Source organism: Copidosoma floridanum, unplaced genomic scaffold, assembly GCF_036245765.1.
Source record: "Copidosoma floridanum isolate Cflo_tuat_1 unplaced genomic scaffold, Cflo_Japanese_pri ptg000008l, whole genome shotgun sequence".
NCBI lineage: Eukaryota > Metazoa > Arthropoda > Insecta > Hymenoptera > Encyrtidae > Copidosoma > Copidosoma floridanum.
Window position 1 is genome coordinate 9,448,802 of NW_028321885.1, and position 21,546 is coordinate 9,470,347.

Sequence of the window (21,546 nt, forward strand, 5' to 3'; positions counted from 1 at the left end):
GAGGGTGCGAACGCCGCCAGCATCGTAGGAACTGAAAAATAAAAGGTGAATATTGGTATTTGCAAGAAGTTTCTATACTCTTGCATGAAAGGAGGACACGCCCGGTTGGAGTCTTAACGAAGAGTCAGAGCTTAACCTAATTACTTTCGATTTACACTAGCATAGTCGTGGTGTAATAATTATACAGTAATTGATGGTTAAAATTGCTTACCTCTCAGATTTTAGATTAGGTACAAGTTGCTGTCGAAACTGTCTACGATATTTCTTATGGATATACGCATTAAAAAATGTTGAAACTGTTTATCGTTTCCATTCTCGGATGTAGAAGTGTGAATTAATGTTGTCACATAAGTGCTTTATAAGATTATTTAGAGATTTTACGCGAGCTTAGTGACGGTAGCTTATATCAAAAGAAGTAAGTTATACGTCACGTGATTGCAGAGACAGGTATACAGTTCGATGTTAATAATCGCTAAGCATTCGCTTTTTATAATTTTAGAACAGAACTAAATGTTTTGAAGAAATGAATTTTAAGTATATGACATGTGATGTTATATTGGTAGGTATTGTAGTAAAATCTTTTATTTAAAATCGTCCTGCCTTAGACTCATGAAGTCGTTTGCTTAAAGAAAGGAATTAAAAAATATTTAAACATAACAGAATGTAATTGAAAATTTGATACTTTGAGTGCTGAGTGTTTTTTTCAGACTCTCGAGCCAAGCACATCAGAGTGTCAATAATTTTCATTCATAATTTTTTCTTTATAAAAAGAAAATTTTGTTCCGTTTTATAATTACAAGGTTTTTTTTTTTTTTTTTTTTTAGAACTTTCACAGAACATTTTGTCCTCTAAAAAACGGAAAAATTTCAACACATTTAAAGAAGATGAATCTGATCAGTGTGAATATTTACATACCGCCAAGTGAGTCATTTCTAGTATTACAGAATGTATGCACACGCCGTCCTCCCTCTTCTCCATGGTATAAGTATCAGTATATTTTTGATAACTGTATTGAACCTGGAATTGTTTAGATTTACCGTATATCAAAATTGTTTTGTGCTTGCAATCAGATACACCTGTTGAATTCTAAAGTCTTGACTTTTGTATGATATTAAGTAGACTTTTTTATGTAAATTTGATAATACTTCCCACATTTTTTATTAACTTCTTGTGTATACCTCCGATTTGTCTTCTCATTTGATATTTCTATCCTTATACGCCTTTGGGACCTTATGCACTTATTTATCTATGGATTTTTTTTTGTATTTTAGTCTTAATATACAATTATTTTTCTTCTTATATTTCATCCATTTTTCTTCTTATATTTCATCCATTTTACTTCTTCTTCATCTCTGAATCCTTCTGCATCGTGGAGGGTCAAAGACCCCTTTCGCCTATGCAATTGGGTTTTTGGAGGGGCTTAAGTACTCAGTCTGCTCTCCTTAAGCTAACGGAGGATGTTTGCCTTGAATGCGGAAGAGTCACAATACTGGTGCTGTTTGATTTCAGGCGTGCGTTTGGTTCTATCAGCCACTCAGTTTTATTACGAGCTATGATTCGAATGGACTTTTCCGTGGACGCCATTAGGTGGTTTCATTCGTACCTGTCCGATCTATCGCAGGCTGTTGTTGGTTTGGACGGAGCTCAGACTGATTTTCTTTCGTGCATGTCAAGTGTGCCTCAGGGCTCCAAATTGTGACCAATTTTATTTCTAATAGTTGAAGATTCTAATCTGTCAATTCTATTTCTAAGTACATGTACACTTTTTGTGAGGAGCTCCCTGAGGTTGTGGGTGGATTCAATGAGGATATTGCGTGGTTTGTAGCTTGGGCGTCTGAATTGGCCTTCTACTCTATTTTGAGGAAGATGCTCACTATACTTCTGGCCACGTGCTAAAATTTGATGCGAATTGACACTGACGCTTTGCCTCCCCTGCTTGATGATGGTAGAGTGATCCCGTTTGCCAGTTTAGTGAAAGACTTGGAGGTGACTCTGTAAGGAGATCTCTTATAGAACGCTAATGTTTCATTAATATGCTCAAGCGTTTATGGGGTGCTGTATCGTCTTTTGTATTCGCTATGCGCCTATGTCAGGTGGCGCCGTCGAGTGAGAAAAATTGTCCCTCGCTAAAATCGCCAGAATGCATGAAGCCTTATAGGGAAACTTTTTAATACGTTAAAAAAAAGTTTATTAAGAATAGATTGACACAAATGAATCAGTGATTTAAGTGTGTTTTATGTTAATGTACAGTAATAAGTTTTGGTTGGTGTTGTCATATGTACTACAAGATTGGGAAAAATATAAACATGGATTGCGACTGTGCTAACACAACATATATATGTGTATACACATGCTTGCACTTGTATGGAGCTTAAGAAACACAATTACTGCTTACATTTATCTATTTCTCACAACACAGTGTTCAATAAAAATTACATGGCAAATGTTCAAATAAAATACACATGGCAACACCAATCAAAATTTATTACTGTACACTAACATAAGACACACTCGAATCACTGATTCATTTGGTCCATTCACTCTTAATGACCTTCTTTTTAATTTATTTAAAAATTTTCCTGTAAGACTCCATGCATTCTGGCGATTTTAGCGAGGGACAATTTCTCTCACTTAATGGCGCCACCTGACATAGGCGCATAGCGAATAGGGGTGGTTCCCTTTTTACTTTGACTTAGGAGTACTCTTGCTGTGAGTCTCGTTATGCCCCATTTCGACTATGCTTGTTTGATTTACATGGAGCTATCAGGGTATCTGGCCACCAAGCTTGATCGCTTGTCCGTGTGTTTCAGTATTGCTTTGCCACAACTTACCGGCAATTTAATCGTGTCTTATTGTATCGTTCGTCATGTTTAAGTTGCCAAAAGTTTGTCGGAGAACGATACTGATACCTACCCTGTGCAATACTGTTGTTCGGTATATCTTTTGTCTGAGGCAGGATGCATAACTTTTCTAAGGGTATATGGCTATTATAAATGGTCGGGTTGATTGTGGCTGAGCTTTTGGTTGGAGCACTTTCTTACCGTATTTGCTTAGAAGCTTTTGTCCTCGGCTGAGCCTCTGTATTTGTTCGACCTTCTTCCTTGGTTAACGGATAAGTTCCATTGCTCCGCACGTCGTGATCGGCCGACGCTTATGATTCCCCATGCATCGTATTTGTCATACACATCAGCCTTTTCCCAGAGAGGTATTTGACTATGAGATACAATTTCGTTAGTATTAATCAGATTGATTCGCTGGATGTTTATAAGTCAACCTCCTCATCGCTTTTACTTAAAAAAACAAAGCGATTGACTGCCAAGCACGTAGGGACTTATGAGATGTATTTGTAAGATGTTATAAGTACCTACCATATGCTCAGTGCCAGTCAAGTACGCACCAAGTACCTGCCCAGTACCTACCATATGCCCGTCAAGTACACGCCAAGTGCCTGCCCAGTACCTACCAAGTTGAAAATTATCAGGACATAAACATATAAGCTTTTGTAGCAGAAAAGAAAATGTTGCCAAGCTTTTGAGTTTGACATAATTTATAATAACTTTTTTTAGATGTCTAATCACCATGTTGAAACAAGACAATAAATAATCTTGTAATCGCTTGGTTATTTCACAGTTAGCATTTGCCGCTGAACGTTCTGGAGATGGTCCATGCAGCAGCAGAATAGACTAAAAACTTATACTTATGGTGAGAATTATATATTGCACGCTTTATTACGTGTTGTGGGACTGCACTTTTACAGTAGTGCTTGTAGACACACGGCTACATGACAAAACATGCGTGCGCGATATCTACCAGTGACAGAGTAAAAAGTAATCAGTCTGCTTATCGACTGGGCTTCTCTACTGCGTGGCAACGCCGCTGTTTGTGATTGTCAGCACCATGATAAAAAGCGTTCGAAAGGGGGTAAACATCCCCTTAATTGTAATATTTGCAGTTTATAAACTACTGCATTAAAAATTATGCAAAAATTAACGTTAAATTTGAAATAATTAGCTTAAAAAGATTGCTCACATCATCTATTAATAACACTTGTTTAACTATACAGAAATTATATCAATTGTAATAAATATTTGAATAAGATTTAGCATTGCGAAACTCATCCACTATCCAGCCAGTGGTGCAAATAATCGCTGACTAGAGCACTGGCTGCCTTTACTCTCACAGCGAATACGCTTTCAGATTTTTATGCTGTTTGGAATCGTCATGTTAACACATATTTCCGATCGGAAATTTCAACTAGGCTACCTACTTGAAAAATGCATGACAGAATTTCGCGTGTAATTACTTCGGGAAAGCTATACGGCCTTTCATGTGGTTTTACATTACGACTTCCCTTTCTTTCAGTATAACCCCGGTTAATTGGTGGTGGTAACAATCGGCTTAAGAATATTATCTGTACCGAGGAAACTCTAAGATTAGGAACCAACACACAAACAATGTTAGTGTTTATATGTCGGAGGGCGGGTTCGTTGCCCCGTGTAAAAGAGCGAAGTTGCTCAGATTGCCGATTATATACAATATTTAAAAATAATTATTAGCAAGTTTCAAAATTTATCTGTAAAATAATCAATTAATTCCTGCACAATATACAGCAATTGTTTTTTGATTATTACTTTATTGAATTCTCATCGTTCCATGAATATTCCCTTAAGTTAATTAATTTAATATCTTTTTTAACTTATTCAATATCTTTCTAAATCCAATATCTTTTTTAATTTATTCCTGCCCTTTTTTGGGTACAGACAATATTCTCATTTCATATAAACAATTTCATAAATATCTTAACAGCTATTATTCTAGTTTTTATCTTAAATTATATAAAAGGAACTCGCAATCATACGTGGAGGGGAAGGTTTGCTTAAATAAGTACAATCAATTTATTTTTAATTATCTTATATTTATTCAATCATATGATTCTAAGGAAATTGTATCTTCAATTTCTACATGTATTAATTATATTTGAGTAATCGCGGTTATTAACGTTAATAATGAAAAAAGAAAATATATAATATACTCGATAATTTCTAATTTACTTGAAATTTATCCGCCTTTGTTTAATAGAAAATTTTACATAAATGACAATTTAAATTTTCCCTCCTCAATACCTCCGCTTAGACACGTTAGGTTAGACTAGCACGAATTTTTAGTAAAACCATGGAAGGTTAATGTTAGGTAACTACCTATCCTACCAAGTCACGTAGGGTTATGTCGTTCTCAGGGCCCTTGGGTGTCTTGAGCACTGCTCAAGTCGTCGACCCAGGAACTTCGCCTAAGAACGTGATCGCTCACCCTAGTGCCTTGACTACTTGGGGATGCGTCGTCTCCACGCTTAAAGCGGTCAAGCACCGAAAGTCCAAGTAGGAACCGGTTAGTGGAAGGGTTACCTATAGGTGGTGTGCAAACTTACTTTTCAGCTCTTGGCCTTCGTACTCAGTCTCCTTCTCTCACTTTGTGCTCGTCGCGGTAATGTACCGATGCACGAGAGAGTTCCAGGTCTAGGTGACCGCGGATCTCCGCGTCCCAGGTTCGCTGGAAGAGAACTCCTGTGCTCTGCGCGCTGGTGCCTTTTATACTAATGTTGTTTCCTTTTGAGTAGCAGGTTTGCTCTTCTTTAGGTGAATGTGCTCTAGCGTTTTCTTGACGTACTATACGCACATTCTCCACGCGCGGTGTTCAAATTTGAATTTTTAAATAGGAATTTTTTATAAAATGAAATATATGTATACATTAAAAAAAAATGTGAACCCTTGAATTGTCTATTGGACGAATTTTTTTATTACAAGAAAATATAATAAATAGAAGAATATAAATGTAAATGTAAAGCGTATATTATAAATGCTAGATGATAGAAGTGCCCCCTTGCAACATATGCCTTTACAAAAGGGGTTTTGGATTAGTAATGCCATTGGTAATGACGTACGGGAAAACACATGAAATTACAAACTGGAAAAAAAAATCTTATAATCTAGAAACAACTCCAGAATAGTCTTTTCTACCATTCTTTCAAGTTGCTAATAGTTTTGTTTATTATTTGCATGAACAGGGCAAAGTACTTGGAGCACGTTGCCTAGTTGATGTGTTTTCGAAGTTGACTACATTACCGATACCTTGAATAAAATAGATATACATTTTTTTTTTTTATGTATATTGTAGTGCTCTACGTCCGGCTCCTTTAATAAAGGCACTACTATGGGCCCTTAGTACTTGAGAAAGGAACAAGGAAAGGGATTGGTGGCCTCTCATTACTGGGAGGAGGGTAGGGGGAAATTAGGCAATTTTGGCTGCGAAAAGGTCGCCTTAATCTTCCTCGAGGAGCATGGCGTGGTGAAAAAGCACAAGTGAAAAATCACAGATGTACTTGCCCGAAAAGTCGCACTGGCCGGGAATCGAACCACAGTCTCCCGCGTGTCAATCCACGACCTAGCCGACTGAGCCACCGCGCTCTTATGAAATATTTAAATATAATACGTTATATATAAAATTATTATAACTGAATGGTTTTGTATCAGTCCTGTAAGTTTTGTTGACGTGTATTATTTCTATCATATTTATTAATGCTGATTTGGCAGCCGTCCCATTAGATCCCATGTTAAATACATTACAAATAAATTTGGGGCTTGAAAGCTATCTGCGTATTATTAAAATTACAATATTATTAGGTTGAGTTAAAAAGATATTGATAGTGCCTGACATATAATACGAAAAACTTTTGGGCTTTCACTGTAAAAACTGCATCATGAACGGTTTTGATAAAACCTTTGACCACTTGAACGCCACCAATAAATTTATCTAATCAAGCCCAGCTGTTTTTTGAGTTCCAAACTACTATCAATACAATCGCATTCAATATCATGCTATAAATATAAAAAACCCGTTAAACTACACAAGTAATTTTGACCAAGAAAACATATTTTCTCGATAGCTACTTAACAACTAAGAGACTAACATAATAACAACAATTAATAGTCTGCATGCGTAATTGTGTGACTTTCTGAAAAAACGGCGTGTAGAAATTACATAATCAAAACATATTAGCGTCAACAGTGAATTAGCGCTCGCTAATCAGCTTGTCGTGTTTTACTACACTGACCATAATTCACTTAATTTTCTCCTTGGATGGTTTATCCATTAGTATAAAAAAGAGTGAATTGCAGCTTTCGTTAGTTTATGTGTTATAGCACTTTATATTAATTCGTATCAAGCTTGAGTAGTTAAAAACATTTGGAATGTTACGTGCGAATATCAATTTTTTATAATACATCCAAATTTATGAGAATCATGGTAATTGTAATAATGTATGCTGCTTATTTATTTTCAGCAGGCGCTTTTGATTTGATAATCAACTTATCAAATAAAGCTGAAATGTGTCCATAAAATTCCTCCGGCAAAAAATACGTACACATTATTAATTATGGATATTTAAGCTGTGAAAAGTGGGTGGGGCTTAAGTTAAAGTTGAGGAGGATGCGCTCCCGAGAGGTCATCTGATCAGGAGAAAAAAAACGGACAAAGATTAAATATATTAAAAACATGTGCGAAAAGTCTTGTATAGTTTAAAAAACTACTCATACTGTGCAGCGTATCAAAAAAATATTTTGTCATTATGTCTTATTGATGAATTTATTATTTTAGTTCTCTCTTAACTAATTTACTTACAAACATTTACGTCTTCTTTTGAAAATTGCTTTCAATGTTGTATACTTAAATTTTCTTTTAATCTATAACCAATTTATAATGAATCTCTCAAAATCGTTTTAGCCCATTATTTGTTACGTGGAAAATTGGAAAAGACATGAGACTACGTGGTTGTATTGGAACATTTAACGCCATGCATTTACATACTGGATTGCAAGAATATGCCACAACCAGGTAAGTGAAATGATTTCCTGGGAATGATTGTATAACATACTTACAACACCATTACGCTTAAAAGATTTTTCTTTATTTCCATTTTACAGCGTAATGTTAACCTAATAAAATTGTCTGTCATAACAGTATAAAGTGTCTACTTAAGCTAATGAAACTAAATACATGCATAAGTGACAGAAAATTTTAACAAATACATTTATTAATTCATAAGAGTGCAAGTAATCAGAAAAAATCTACAGTCTGTTCAACTGAACATAAGCAGTGTCTTAAGACCGTGAGATGAGTTTGTTTTTCTCCTGATAAACTATAAATATTAGCTAGAAATAGCATAGAATCACAGAAATTGACTTGCTTTATTCTGTTGTATAGTTTATAAAACATAAGATAGCTTAGCCGTTGAATTAACAGAAAGATTTTTTTCACTATTCAGTGAAACAAAATTTTGTTTTCACGAAAAAAAGTAGTTTTGTAATATGATTTTTTTAATTTTTTTTTAGCATTGAATAAAAAAAAAATTATCTATTAGCTTTTTTTTAGAACTTTGAGCTTTAACTTAACGTACATGAAAAATTCAAAATTAGCACTTTTTGACATAAGATTTTTGTATTATAATTTTGATGGTAGTAATTATGAATAGTACATTTAATATAAATCGTTAGCTGTATAACAGACAAATTACACATATAGATACACTGTTACCGTGCTTCCTCGATAATCAAGGATATCTCGTAAAAAACATGTCCGAAGTATAAAGTGTAACTCCACAAATTTTTAGGATTGATGCTTAATAAAGAGTTTGTCCTTCATAGAACGCAAATATATCTTATATTCGAAACGTGCAGTATACGCAAAGACACATGAGAAACATCATAGGTTTGTATGTATGTAGTTAGGTAGGTAAATGAAGATAACTCAGTATCTCATTTCTGGCTGTTATGAATAGAGCGTTTTAAGCAAGAAGGTAGTCTGTGTAAAGTAACTTGCCTGGCGTATCTTTACCGATTCACAATACTTTACATAATGTTGGCAGCTCGTAAATCGTGCAATATAAAATATAAAAGCGATATTGAAATCGAATCTTGAAAAAAAATTCTCGTATCTTCCTGTCAAGAAAAGTCATTAAATTATCAATTAGTGGTAGAGGAATGCTTTTTCAGCTTGAATTTAACGCGAAGAAACGATGATCTAGAGAAGAAAGGAAACCTTTGAATTTTCCTAACCTAAAAGTGTTAGGAAATGAATTTATTTGTAATTACCATTTGTTTTGCAAGATAAGAAAAGAGCACTTCTTGTATGAATTTAGGAAGTACTAATCGAGTAAAAGAGATAAGATCATTGTTCCTGCTAGTATGACTGCCTACCTACGAAGTCGTGATATCATGGTAAATAAGTCTTTCGAGGACAACATTGGTTAAAGAGTGAATCAGTACAATAAGCACGGGATAATGAATTTTATTAAGCCTGGTATCTCCAAAGTCGCACGTGGAGTGCTAAATTCGTGGTACTTAATCGCTGTTCACGATTTTTCCAAAGCTTTTTTATCCAGCTACATGAATGAACAATGCAGCTGACGTACATGGTCTCCAAAAAATACAAAAAAAAGACGTTTCCTTAAGACCAACTGTTTTTTTTACTAACAGTTTGACTTACTTACTTAGAACATTATACAATAAAACACAAAAATATAAGCTAAAGTCTAAACTTCATATCAATAGTCGTCAAGACCTTAGTCAAGTTAAATCCTTTGAAATACTAGAAAACTATGTGTTGGTTTGATTAGAGGTTACTTCATTATTAACAAATGTGTCGTGTGATTTCTTTCTAAGAAGCCTAAAAACAAGTGTGAATTACATTTGTTATACATTCTACTTCTCCAAAAGAAGCATCCTAAAACTGAATTATTTGTAACTAAAATTGAAGTATTTCTATAATGTTTATGTATTATAAATATATGAGGATAAATCAGTCAATAAATCTTCTCAATCAAATTTTTTTATTTTTATTATGTACACTTTTTAAAGTGATTTTCGTGTCTGTAACTGACTTTGCGATTTGAAGATATAAAATGAATTTTTTTATGCTCATTGTTCCATGTGCAGAGAATTTATTCCTGTATTTACTTAGTTACTTATATAAAACATTTTAAAAAAAAAGATAATCCTGCCGGTATTTTCCCTTGTTAACGTAGGAGAGTAAACAACAAGTGAAATGAGAAAACCGCTAAAAAATTTTTTACGTATCGAAAGGACTTGATTAAATAATAAAGTTTATTTCATGTAAATAAAAATGCATCCCTAGTTCATTTATACTGTTGAAAAAACAAAAACAAAAAGTGTGCTCATAAATCTGTGCCTCTGTTTTTTACCGCTACCATTAATTTACCCTCAATTAACGGAACTTATGTTGCAACGGGCATTCAGTAATCTTCTGAAATTTCTTTCTTATGGATTCACTCTGATATACACTTTGATTCATTATAAATTGCATAGTTAGTTTCACGCAAATGAATAAAAACACAGAAACAAAAATGGAGCTTATTTTTCAAGGCACGAATTAAGCACAAATTTGTAAACAATTGACAAAAAAGTTTAATTACGTGATCATTAAATAGAAAGAGGTACATACACACTTATTATCAAAAATCAGACTTTTTATTGGGTAGCCTATTAGGTGGCCTGCAATTCATACAGAACTTATGGAATTTAAAGAAAAATGTGTGTTGCTTTATGTATTGAAATATATTCAGTTTAAAAAAGTTGTATCATCACTAAGAATTGTGTTTGACATATTGGATTCGAAATCTTTAGTTTTATAATACTAAGTTTGGATTTATAGTTAGATATCTTGTATATTCATCTTCAGCAGAATTCATATTTTTTTAAAAGACGTGTCCACCATCTTTCATTGTTTATCTCTGAGTTTAGAATTATAATCAGAAGCCTCAGAACTTTTCATTTGACAATGTTAAAAAAAATATAAATAATTTTTTTATTATAAAATCCGCTATATTTAATCGGGTATTGTAAACTGAGTAGGCTGTTTTAGCTATGAGTATTATTATTTCTTTATTTTCTATTTATTTATGTCATATTTCGTCCCTTGGTTTAAAGGGCTTCTGTTACATTTCTTATTATTATCTGCACGTTTCCATATGCCTTTAGATTATTACATTAATATATTCTTTAACTTAGTTAAAAAATATTGAAAATCAAGACAGCCATAACAAATGTGTTCAGTTTAATGTAAGCTTATGCTGAAAATTGTGTGGTAAAATTTATTGTTTTTCTGATTGCAATGTGAACTTACTAGGATAATTAAAATGACTGTTACTTATTCGAATTTACTTGCTTATATTTTATACAGTAGAGTGTTACATTTACACATTTACACATTTATACTTCTAAAGAAATTTATCCTTTATAATCCATTCAAAGTTTATTATCTGCAAAGACTAAATGTACTTTGATCTAATTTGATAATACTTAAATCCAATTTGATATTACTTAAATCCAAATCTTCTCGAACATTCGCATAAAAGTTTATATATATATATATATATATATATATATATATATATATACCATTCAGTCTAATCAAGCGCCACTGCTAATCTGAATGCTTCACTCAGTCATCACATGTGAATACCAATTGATTATAAATAAATGCCGCTTTCAACTTGAACTTTCAAATACCTCACTTATCCTTTTACAAAATCTGCTCTCGACGTGGTCAGGGCTTAGCTCGCAACAGAAACGGCCCTTCCATGAACAAATGTCTGAAATTCAAATATTAACAATGCAAATCATAAATCAGTTTTTCTGCCTGTATTTCATTTAAAAATCATTATATATACTCTCCTTTTTATTGTTTTTATTGATACTTTCACTCTTCTTTCTTCTTTTTTTTTTTCATTTTTTTAATTTTTTTATTTTTTGTACCCTTGCATTTTTTTGTCTTAATGTCTTTAAACTTTTCAAGACATTTGTTTTTTTGCTTTCAAGCCCTCTCTATTTCTTTTCTTTTTCAAATTTCTCTATACAAAGTTTCTGTTTCTTTTTCATCCTGGTCACAAATTTCTTCTATCTCTTTTTTGCTCTTTGTATTTTATATATTTTTATTACATGTGTATACTTATCTTCCTTTGTGTGTATGTTTATACGTTGTTGTCTCTTAAGTTTTCTATCTTTTCCAGTTTATTTTTTTTTTACTCACTAATTTTTCAACCATTATTGCTCTTTGAATTTTGTCCTGGTCCTATCTCGTTTCTATTACTTACTTTTTCTTGATGTCTTTTTTATTTGTCTTCTCTTTTGTACCTTTTTTTCAGATTCTATTCGTGAATATCTATTCTTTTCGTTAAATTTTAGTGCTTTTCTTAACGATTGTCGTATTTCTATCTAGTCCTAATAGCTATTACTTATATCTTTTCCGTATACTTTTCAACCTCTTATCTTATTCTTATACTTAAACTTCTTCTCTAAATAACGGTGTACTCTCTACTACTGGTACAAATAACTTTTTTCTCTTTTTGTAACTGTTCTTAAATATCCTCTTGTACAGTCTATACGTTTTTAATAGCAATTTTATCTTTTTTCTCTTTTATTCTTCTAAATGCCTTTCATTTCTTTCTTTTTTTCTAAAAATATTTCAAACATATCTAATTTTGATTCACTTTGTCTAATTTTTTCCCCTATTTTCATATTTTATTATTTTTTTTTTTTTCTGTAATATTAGAACTTTTGTTTTTTTATATCTCAGAAGTACATTTATTATTTTTTTTTTTTATATACTTTTTGAATCTTTGCAATACGTTGTTCCAGTAATTCTTTTCTACGTTCTATTAAAACTACATTATCAGCGTGAGATAAGCTGTATACTTTGTCATTCTCTATTGCACGCCCTTCTACTTGTCCTTTTTACATTTATTCTTTGAAATCTGCTAAGTATACATTAAATAACGTCGGACTTAATAGATATTCTTCCCTTACTCATTTTTTAACCCAAATTTCTTCCATAGTTATGTCCCTGCCTCAACTAATCTTATGGTTTCTCTATGTATATCCGTGATTTTTCTTATTAATCTTTCACTCACCTTCATCTCTTGTAATCTTTTTTTTCAGTATCATTTTATTTACTCTGTTAAATCTCTCCTTGAGATTTATAAAGAATGACAATGTTTTTTCTTTTGGTTCATTTAATTTATTTTTTACTATGTGTTATAGTATGAATTGCTGCTATTACATTTCTTTCTTCTCAAAATCCTAATTGACTTTTTGGTAACTTTTCTTCAACCTCTTTTTTTAGTAGTTCATTTTGCATACTTGCATATAATTTATAAGCCGTGCATGTCAATGTTTTACCTCTAAAGTTATCAATGCTCCTCTCTATCACCTCCTACATAAATAAAGGCATATAATATCCACAGTTATGGTATCCTTTTTTCTTTCTATACATTCTTTAATAGTTCCTATACCATTGTATTGACTTCTTTGGTCATGTATTTTTATATTTAATTTTTTAGTTTATCTTTTCCTCGTGCTTTCCGTACTTTTAACTTTGTTATCAGTTTCTGTAAGTCTTTTTTGTTCAATTCTTTTTGGCCCTCTGAACTTCTGTACATTCTTATATCTTTTTCTTCAGCCTCTTCTAACATCATAGCTTTCACATTCATACCACTTCACTTTTTTATAAAAAACCTTTTTCATTCTCCCATTTTAATTTAACTATTTATGCCTTGCGTTTTTGTTGCAACTCTATATTGTATACTTATCTCTATATCTCTATATCTCTATATAGATTTCTCTTTCTGATGTTGTATTTCTTAAATTATCTTCTTCTGTCGGTTTAAATCCCTTCTTTTTTGCTTCGTACCAGTTGCTCTTTTTTTGTTTATTGAATAGCTTCTTTCTACTTCCTTTTTTAAATGAAAACTTCTTTACACGCGTTGAACGATTTTGGATGGGGAAAAACTCTTGGTTTCGCGTCAGATCGCTCTTATTTAAAGCAAGGCGATCCCTGCAGAGAGTCGTGTGTGAACGCGAGAGAATGAAGTATTAGTGAGGGGGGGGGGTGGGAGGAGAGGGGGAGCCCGCTCTGTATTGCGCAGCGATAGAGAAGGAGAGAGTAGCTTAGTGGCACGGTGGAGTGCGGAGGGGTATGGTCGTGCCGATAAAATCTAAGTACTCTCTTCCTGTTTAATGGAAGCCGCTGCTCAGTGCACATAGTGCGTATTTAAATTTTGAATCAGACCGCATATGTGTGGGTTAATGGTGTACGTATAGTACGTAGCTAACTACCTTACTAGTGTTACTACGTACTATATTGGTATATAGCTTTTTGCCATGTGTCAATGTGTATACTGTAAACTGTACATAGTTTATGTTACTACAGTATTACTGTATAAGTGTACAGTGTATATACTCGTACAATAGTATCATTTACGCATGCAATTTCAACTGCGTATAGTTGCACACGTGCTCGGCGATTTATGGTGTAAATACGTCACTAGTAAGTCACTATAAGCTTTATTGCCGTACACATATACACACACATATATATTTGCAATAAACTGTTGCCACGTCGTTACTCTTCGTTATTAATTAAATTATGCTTTATAATATCCAACGTTATACTAAAATTATTTTAACTTATAAAGGTATAATTTAATATTTAATTGCAAGTTACATTACCTTACTCTCTTTCTTAAACAAATTTATTAATAGTGATTAACAATTATTCTACAAGTTATTTAATAGCCTTCTCAGAAAACTTAATTATTTATAAAAAAAAATCGAAATAACATTTTCTTTTACGTAAGTATTTAGGGTTGCTGCTGGAAAATCAATTTACTTATTTACAAATTGCTTGTCAAGGACTCCAAATGAATTTATTTAAAAATGATAATAAGCCAACATCAGACATAAATTGTTCTTTAATGATTTTTTTCTAACTTCTCAGTATCTGTTGTAGTAAAATTCACCCAAATAATTGATTTATGAATATGTTATTTCTGACTCGTAGACTTCACTCGAATCTATGTTTATATTAGACCAAAAGTGCATTTTTATGCTTTTCTCTAAAAGTTTTTATAAGAATGAAACATAATTATCCATAACTCTTGATATATTTAATATTTTAATTTAATTACATCCTAATTTCAAAAATTTCTTGAGTACTTTATTGGTTATTCTTAAGCATAAGATGTGTGACCATTAAAATTAAGCTACAGCAGAAAATATGATTTTTTAAAAGATTTTTCCTTATAATTTCGATTGACCGTGTGGTGAAAAAATCAATGACTGACGTTCTAACCAACGTTTTTAAACGTTTTAAAGCTTAAATTTATGCTCAAGACTTTAGAGTGAAAAATTTTAACAGATAAGTAGACATGAATATACTTTTTTTTCGTGTATGAGACGAATTTTATAGGATTTTTTTGGGTTCTTTCACAGTTATGGCGGATATGGTGCATTTTAGTTGGTTGTCAACTAAAAAACTGGTGGCATATTTTGTTCTTCATACGATAAGGAGTAATTAGAAATTTTTTGCATATTTTTAAAGATAAAATTGGAGGGGATAAATAGTTTTGACCCTCGCAGTGCCATTTTAAACCAGTGTGCGACGTCTCCGACTTGGAGTGATCTTTGAGGTGAAAGCCACTTTGCTTGAGTTTGTAACAAACTCAGGTACTCAGAAGATCACCTTTTCCAGAAAATATAATGATCCTGAGTTATCAGCTTCCAGAGCTGACTTTTCTGACGTGATGTCAGGTTCAGGAACTGAGTACGGAGGTCGAAGGTTTAAAAAATGAGAGAGCGTCAAAGGGATCAAGTCAGTAAGATCATCAGTTAAGGTTGTTAACGGTCGTGAATTCAGCTTCAATGCGACACAACAGGGTTGAGAACTTCACGAACGTCAGAACTTGGTGGCCTATGACACGCTTCAAATAGTACTTCGCTGACTTCACGGCAGCTTCCCAAATACCAAAATGCTACTGAGTACCGATGGCACCGAGTTGAAGAAGAAAAAAAGAATCATCTTTGAAAGACTGCAACATGCGTTTCAGCTCTAAATGAGCACCAACGAAGTTCATACCTTGGTCGCTATACACATCAGTACAGTGACCACGACGTGAGACAAACTGACGAAAGGCGGCTATGAACGATTCAGCAGTATAATCTTGGACTATTTTCAGATGAACCGCTTTAGTTGACATACAAACGAAGACGATTACATAACCTTTCAGTGTGCCTCTTCCAAGACATTTGGATAAATGAATTTAAAAAGGTTCAGCATAATCAACTCCTGATTTTTAAAAGGCCAGACCTGTGAGAACTCGAAACTTTGGTAAGACAGTCATCAATTAGTGTTGGATTTGGGCTTTATAGCGCCTACATCTTAAGCAATGGTTAAGCTCAGCTCGAACTACTCGCCTTCCTCCCAAGATTCAATACGTTTTCTAGAGTGATATTAGGGTCAATTGAACGCTGCCATGTAAAGTCAAGTGATGATGGAAATCAATCAATAAGAGAGCAATAGGATCCTTACCATACATGATCAAGGGATGTTTGGCATCGTAATCTAACAAAGAGTAGTTCAATCTGCTGCCGACTCTCAGAAGTTCTCCGGGAAACACTGGAGATAGATGGCACAACTGACTAGTTGATGGCAGTGGCTTGAAATTTTCAAGAGGCAAACCAAAATTTTAGCAAAGAACTATTAATTTGGATGAGAAACAACGTTGCTGGTGAGTGTAAACGTAACAAAGATGAGCATTTTCCAGTTCTGGTACTATCTTGGCCGGGGTAGCATTTTAAATCGAAAAAGGGTAAGATTTTCTGCTCAGGATCTGGGGCACTTGACTCAACGGCAAGATCGTTTGCTCCTTTGCGTCTTACTCGTTTAAGACAACGAAAGACGAATCTAATATAATATGCAGTAATGCGAAGTAAACGTTTCCATTTTGAAACTCTACTGAGTAAATAATCTACGAAAAAAACTGACTTAGAGCCTACAGCATCAACCACGATATTATGTGACGTGGTGAATTCCGTCATATCAACTTTAAAATCAGGATAGATTAGAAATCGAGTAGGTTCGTGCAGTATATCTGGACCAACAAACCAAAGTCTCTGTTCCCCAAACTGCTTGGAAGTGACTCCTCGTGAGGCAACATCGGCAGGGTTCTGCTTGGTAGTAATATGATGCCACTTAACTTTGGGAGTTATTATTACTTAGATCGTGGATGTTAGAACACCTATTTGCAATAAAAGTGGGCTATTTCGACGGTAGAGTATTGAGCAAGTGTAAAACGTTATGAGAGCTTGTCCACAGGTGAACTGGCACATCTAAACAACCGCAATTCTAAGAAAAGTGTTTATTACCTTGGACAACAGCTGAGCAGCACAAAGTTCCAATCGGGGAATGCTCAGAATTTTTATTGGCACTACCTTTGTTTTAGCAACTTGAAGAGTCACAGAAACCTTATCTTGGTTGACAACTCTAATGTATACAACGACTGCATAAGCGTTTTTTGAAGCATCCGCGAACCAATGAACCTCAAGAGAATCGTTGCTTCGAGAGAAACGGTTCTAACGAGGGAGTCGAACTTGTTTGACTAGTGGTATTTCATTCAACCATCGAACCCAAGAATCAAGCACAGGTTTGGGCAAGGTATTGTCCCATGAAATCTGCGTAACCCACAAAGACTGAAGGAGTATCTTTGCAAATATGAGAGTTGGAGAAAACCAGTCTAGAGGGTCAAAAAATTAAGCTAAGTGAGCTAGGAAAGCACGTTTGGTCCATGACTGAGAAGACTGTTAAACAAAAAATTGAAAACGAAATTCATCGGTCTCAGGACTCCCAGACAAGCCTAAGACATAAATAGTTATGCCATCTTTTCTCAAAAGTTCCGGCTGATTCACCCAGTATTCAGAAGGTATTATCAAAAGTACTCTTGCTGAATTTGAAGACCACTTACGTAGTGGAAATCCACCTAAAGCACTTACTTCCAGCAGCTCCTTACATTTGGCTCTCGCTTCATTAAGAGAGTGCCCGCCTGAAAGGCAATCATCTACATAGAACTTTTCTTGAAGAGATTGTGCAGCTTTAGGGTGCGACTTCGCATGATCTACGGCTAACTGCTGTAAAACTCAAGTAGCCAAGAAAGGGGAGCAAGCAAGACCATAAGTAACCGTATTTAGCAAATAAATGTGCACTTATTTCGTCGGCTCGGGTCGCCACAAAATTGCTTGTTACACTTGGTCATCAGAATGAACCAGGATTTGACGAAATATCTTTTTCACGACTGTCGTGAAGACGAATTCGAAAAATCTCCATTTGAGGATCAACTCAAAAAAATTTTGCAGCAGGTTAAGTCCTGAATGCAATGCAGTGTGAATTTGAAGAAATTCTTTCAAATGTTTATATCCGTTAAATACCACTCGTAGATTTGGAGTTGGGCTGTTCAATTTGTAAACACCATGGTAAAGTAAAAACGAAGCTTTGAGACTTGAGTCAGAAATTGTTTTTCAAGATCGTGACAGTTGATCATAAAAGACTGATTACTTTTACGCAGCTGCGAATTTGTTTAAAATTTGCGCTCTAAATGTTTGAGCATAGCAAAAGAAGATCAAAATGAGCCTCTACGCAGCTTCTCTCGGTTAAGCGAGTTATTTTTAAATGGTAACCTTACGAAAAATCTACCGCTAGAATCACGGAAGTGAGTGCAAGAAAAATGCTCTTCGCATTCCAAGTCTTCCTTAACTTAACTTGGATTAGACCAGTGGTTCTTCAATCAGCCAGAATTTTTTAACGATATCATCAAGGGTTGATTCCTGAGCCAAATGCAAAATTGAGACAGCTTCGGAAATAGAAGCAGGTGGATAGGTAACCGAACCTGACAACAACCACCCGAGTTCTGACGAAAAAGCTATGGGCTGACCTACATGACCTTTTCGAAGCGAGTCATTAATGATAACCGCGTGAATTGAAGCACCAAGCAAGACATCGATCTTTTCGAAGCTGCAGTATTGTGGGTCTGCTAACTGTAAATCGTTTATGTGACTCATGTCAATCATCTTTGTACCGACTGGGGTTTGTAAGAAGAGATCTTGAATGTGGTTAACGCATTTATCTCACAAGTGAAGGTTGACTTGAAATGAGGCTCTATTTTAAATCGAACAGCAAATGAAGAGTTGAATAATCTCTGGCCACCAACTTCAATCCAGAACATATTAACAGGGTATAAGTTTAGGCCCAGGAGGTCAGACAACGACTTGATTATGAAAGAGCTTTGCGAACATTGGTTCACTGAAACTCTGACCAAAATTCAGGAGCCTGAAGGGCCGTGAACAAAAACTCTAACAGTCGCGAGAAGAACTTTGGGCACTCGAATTACAGCAAGATTTGATGAAGAATTTACGTTAAGACAAGCGTTGCCAGACAACGCAGTCTTAAAATAGCCTGGTTTTGTCTCACCGTCACGAGTTGCATGTACCTTAGGGTTACTATTCGAGTCAGACTCCCCTTTGTGCATAAGAGTATAATATTTCTTATGACAATTAAAACAAGTATACTTGGATTTACATTGTCTTTTAGGGTTGTTACCAAAGCAATTGAAACATAACCGTTTGTCCGATAAAATCTGATTTTTCTCCTCCCAATATTTGCTTTTAAAGAGATCGCATTGATGCATGCGATGAGCTTGTTGACAAAACGAACACTTTAGACAACTGGAATCTGACTGAGAAACCGAGGTTTGAATCGTGCAAGAAGTTTTGTTTGACTTTACTTAAGAGTTGTTTGAATTACGAGCCAAGGGAGGTTTCCTGACAGTGGCTTCCAATGTAATTACTTGAGTAGTAATAAAGTCTCGTAATTGACTTAGGGTTGGAGGATCAGTTGTGCTACCAAGTTGTTTTTGCCAATCTTTATTTGTATAAAAATCTAACTTACTCGTGATCAAAGCTAACATCCTCATCCCCTTCCCTTCTTCCTAAGGACAAAAGAGAATCAAACGGGTCAATCATTTATTCTAAGATGGATTTTATCTCAAGCCACGAGGAGTTTTTCATGGGTTGACAAGCTTTAATATTGTTAGTTTTTGCAGTCACTCAACGACTTTTGTAAACATAAAACTTGGTCAACGTCTCCCATGCCTGAGTATAATTTTCCTTGCTGAGAGGAATATTTTTAATCAGTTCTAAAACATCATCGGAAATGTGAGTCCGCAGATGTTGGTACTTGATTATGGGAGGAATACCATCCTTTCGATGAATCAAAGCCCGAAGCACATTGTGAAAGTTCTACCAGCCTTCAAGACCGCCATTGAAAACAAGGAAATCGATAGACGAAAGTAAAGAGTAATCGACGTAGAAAAAACGTTAGGGCTAGGTGGATTCGTAATTGGTGGATTGCGAGAGAACTGAGCACTATTCAATGAAAACAAATAATCTTCGAGATCACTGACTGTGGAGTAAAAGGCATTTTCAGAAGCTTCCGGAACTCTATCCTTAAAATATTTGTGCTCGTTATCCAAGCCTTCAAAATTTAATGCATACTCATGATTGTTCTTAAACTGCTCGCAAGTATCCTTTAACTGCTGATATCTCGACGTAGCCTGACCTATGATCATTTTTGCCTGACCCAACTTTTTGAAATTTAAATAAGAGTTCTTAATCTTCAAAAAACGTTATAACTGTTCATTATAAAGGGAGTCCATGACGACAGACTTAAAAAGCAGTAGCAAAAGAAAGTATCTACTTGACAAAATTACAAGCTTCTCCTATCCGGCTCGAAGGACAATGTTCAATATCGGAGAAAGTGGACAGTATAATTTTAAGAGGGAGTTGAGAGAATTTACAAGCACTAGATCGAGGACTGGGAGAAGGATACGGAATTTTGAGGCACACACAAATTGACTTGCAACACATCACATCTTGAACAAGAAAATAGTACAATTTATTTCAACACACGTAAAGATCACATAATTACAGTGAAAAAATTGGAATAGTTATTGATTGAACTTAAATGATAATGTAATTGAATCGCGCTAACAATACGAAATGAACACGAAGAAACGCTCGTGCGCAATCACACGTATCTACAAGTAAAAGAGAGTTCTATAATAAGTTGGCAAAGCCCTACTAGTGTATGTGTGCAAAAGCCATTAAAACTCTCTGAAAATGAGAGTTGTGTAATTTAGTTCAACTAATTTATTTCTGTTTGTGATTTCATACTTTAAAAATCTAAGTATATTCCACATGAATATTTCGTATTAAAACAATCATTGATTTTTTTTAAATCTCATTGTAGTGCAGCTGTAGACTTCCAGCTTTTGGCTGGTGTACCCTCTCCTTTATTGGCCCTCTCCGCCACAAGCTTGGCAAACGGCTTCTGACACCAAAATAAATATTATTTCAGATGCTTTCTTAAGAAGTTTGTTAAATTACTTTAGAAGTCATTTTTTAATAAGTTTGTAGAGTTCTTCTAAACAGATGCATGTGCGTAAATCTACTATAGAATTGATTTTTATCGATTGACAGACATTTTCCCTAAGTACCTATTATTATACTGTTCCAATTATCTCAAATAATTGTAATTTTTTATCAACAAAAAAACCATAAAGGACTCACAATCCTACAGTTTTAGCTATGACAG

General features: G+C 34.3%; 1 protein-coding gene across 1 annotated transcript in view; it reads left to right on the forward strand.

Annotated features, from left to right (window-relative positions):
• Positions 1 to 21,546, forward strand: part of LOC106647629 (uncharacterized protein CG5902) — a 278,297-nt gene that overhangs the window by 88,192 nt on the left and 168,559 nt on the right. The window contains exon 2 of the mRNA XM_014364130.2: positions 7,777 to 7,887. Within this exon, the coding sequence (XP_014219616.2) occupies positions 7,777 to 7,887 (111 nt within the window). The remainder of the gene's footprint in view (positions 1 to 7,776; positions 7,888 to 21,546) is intronic.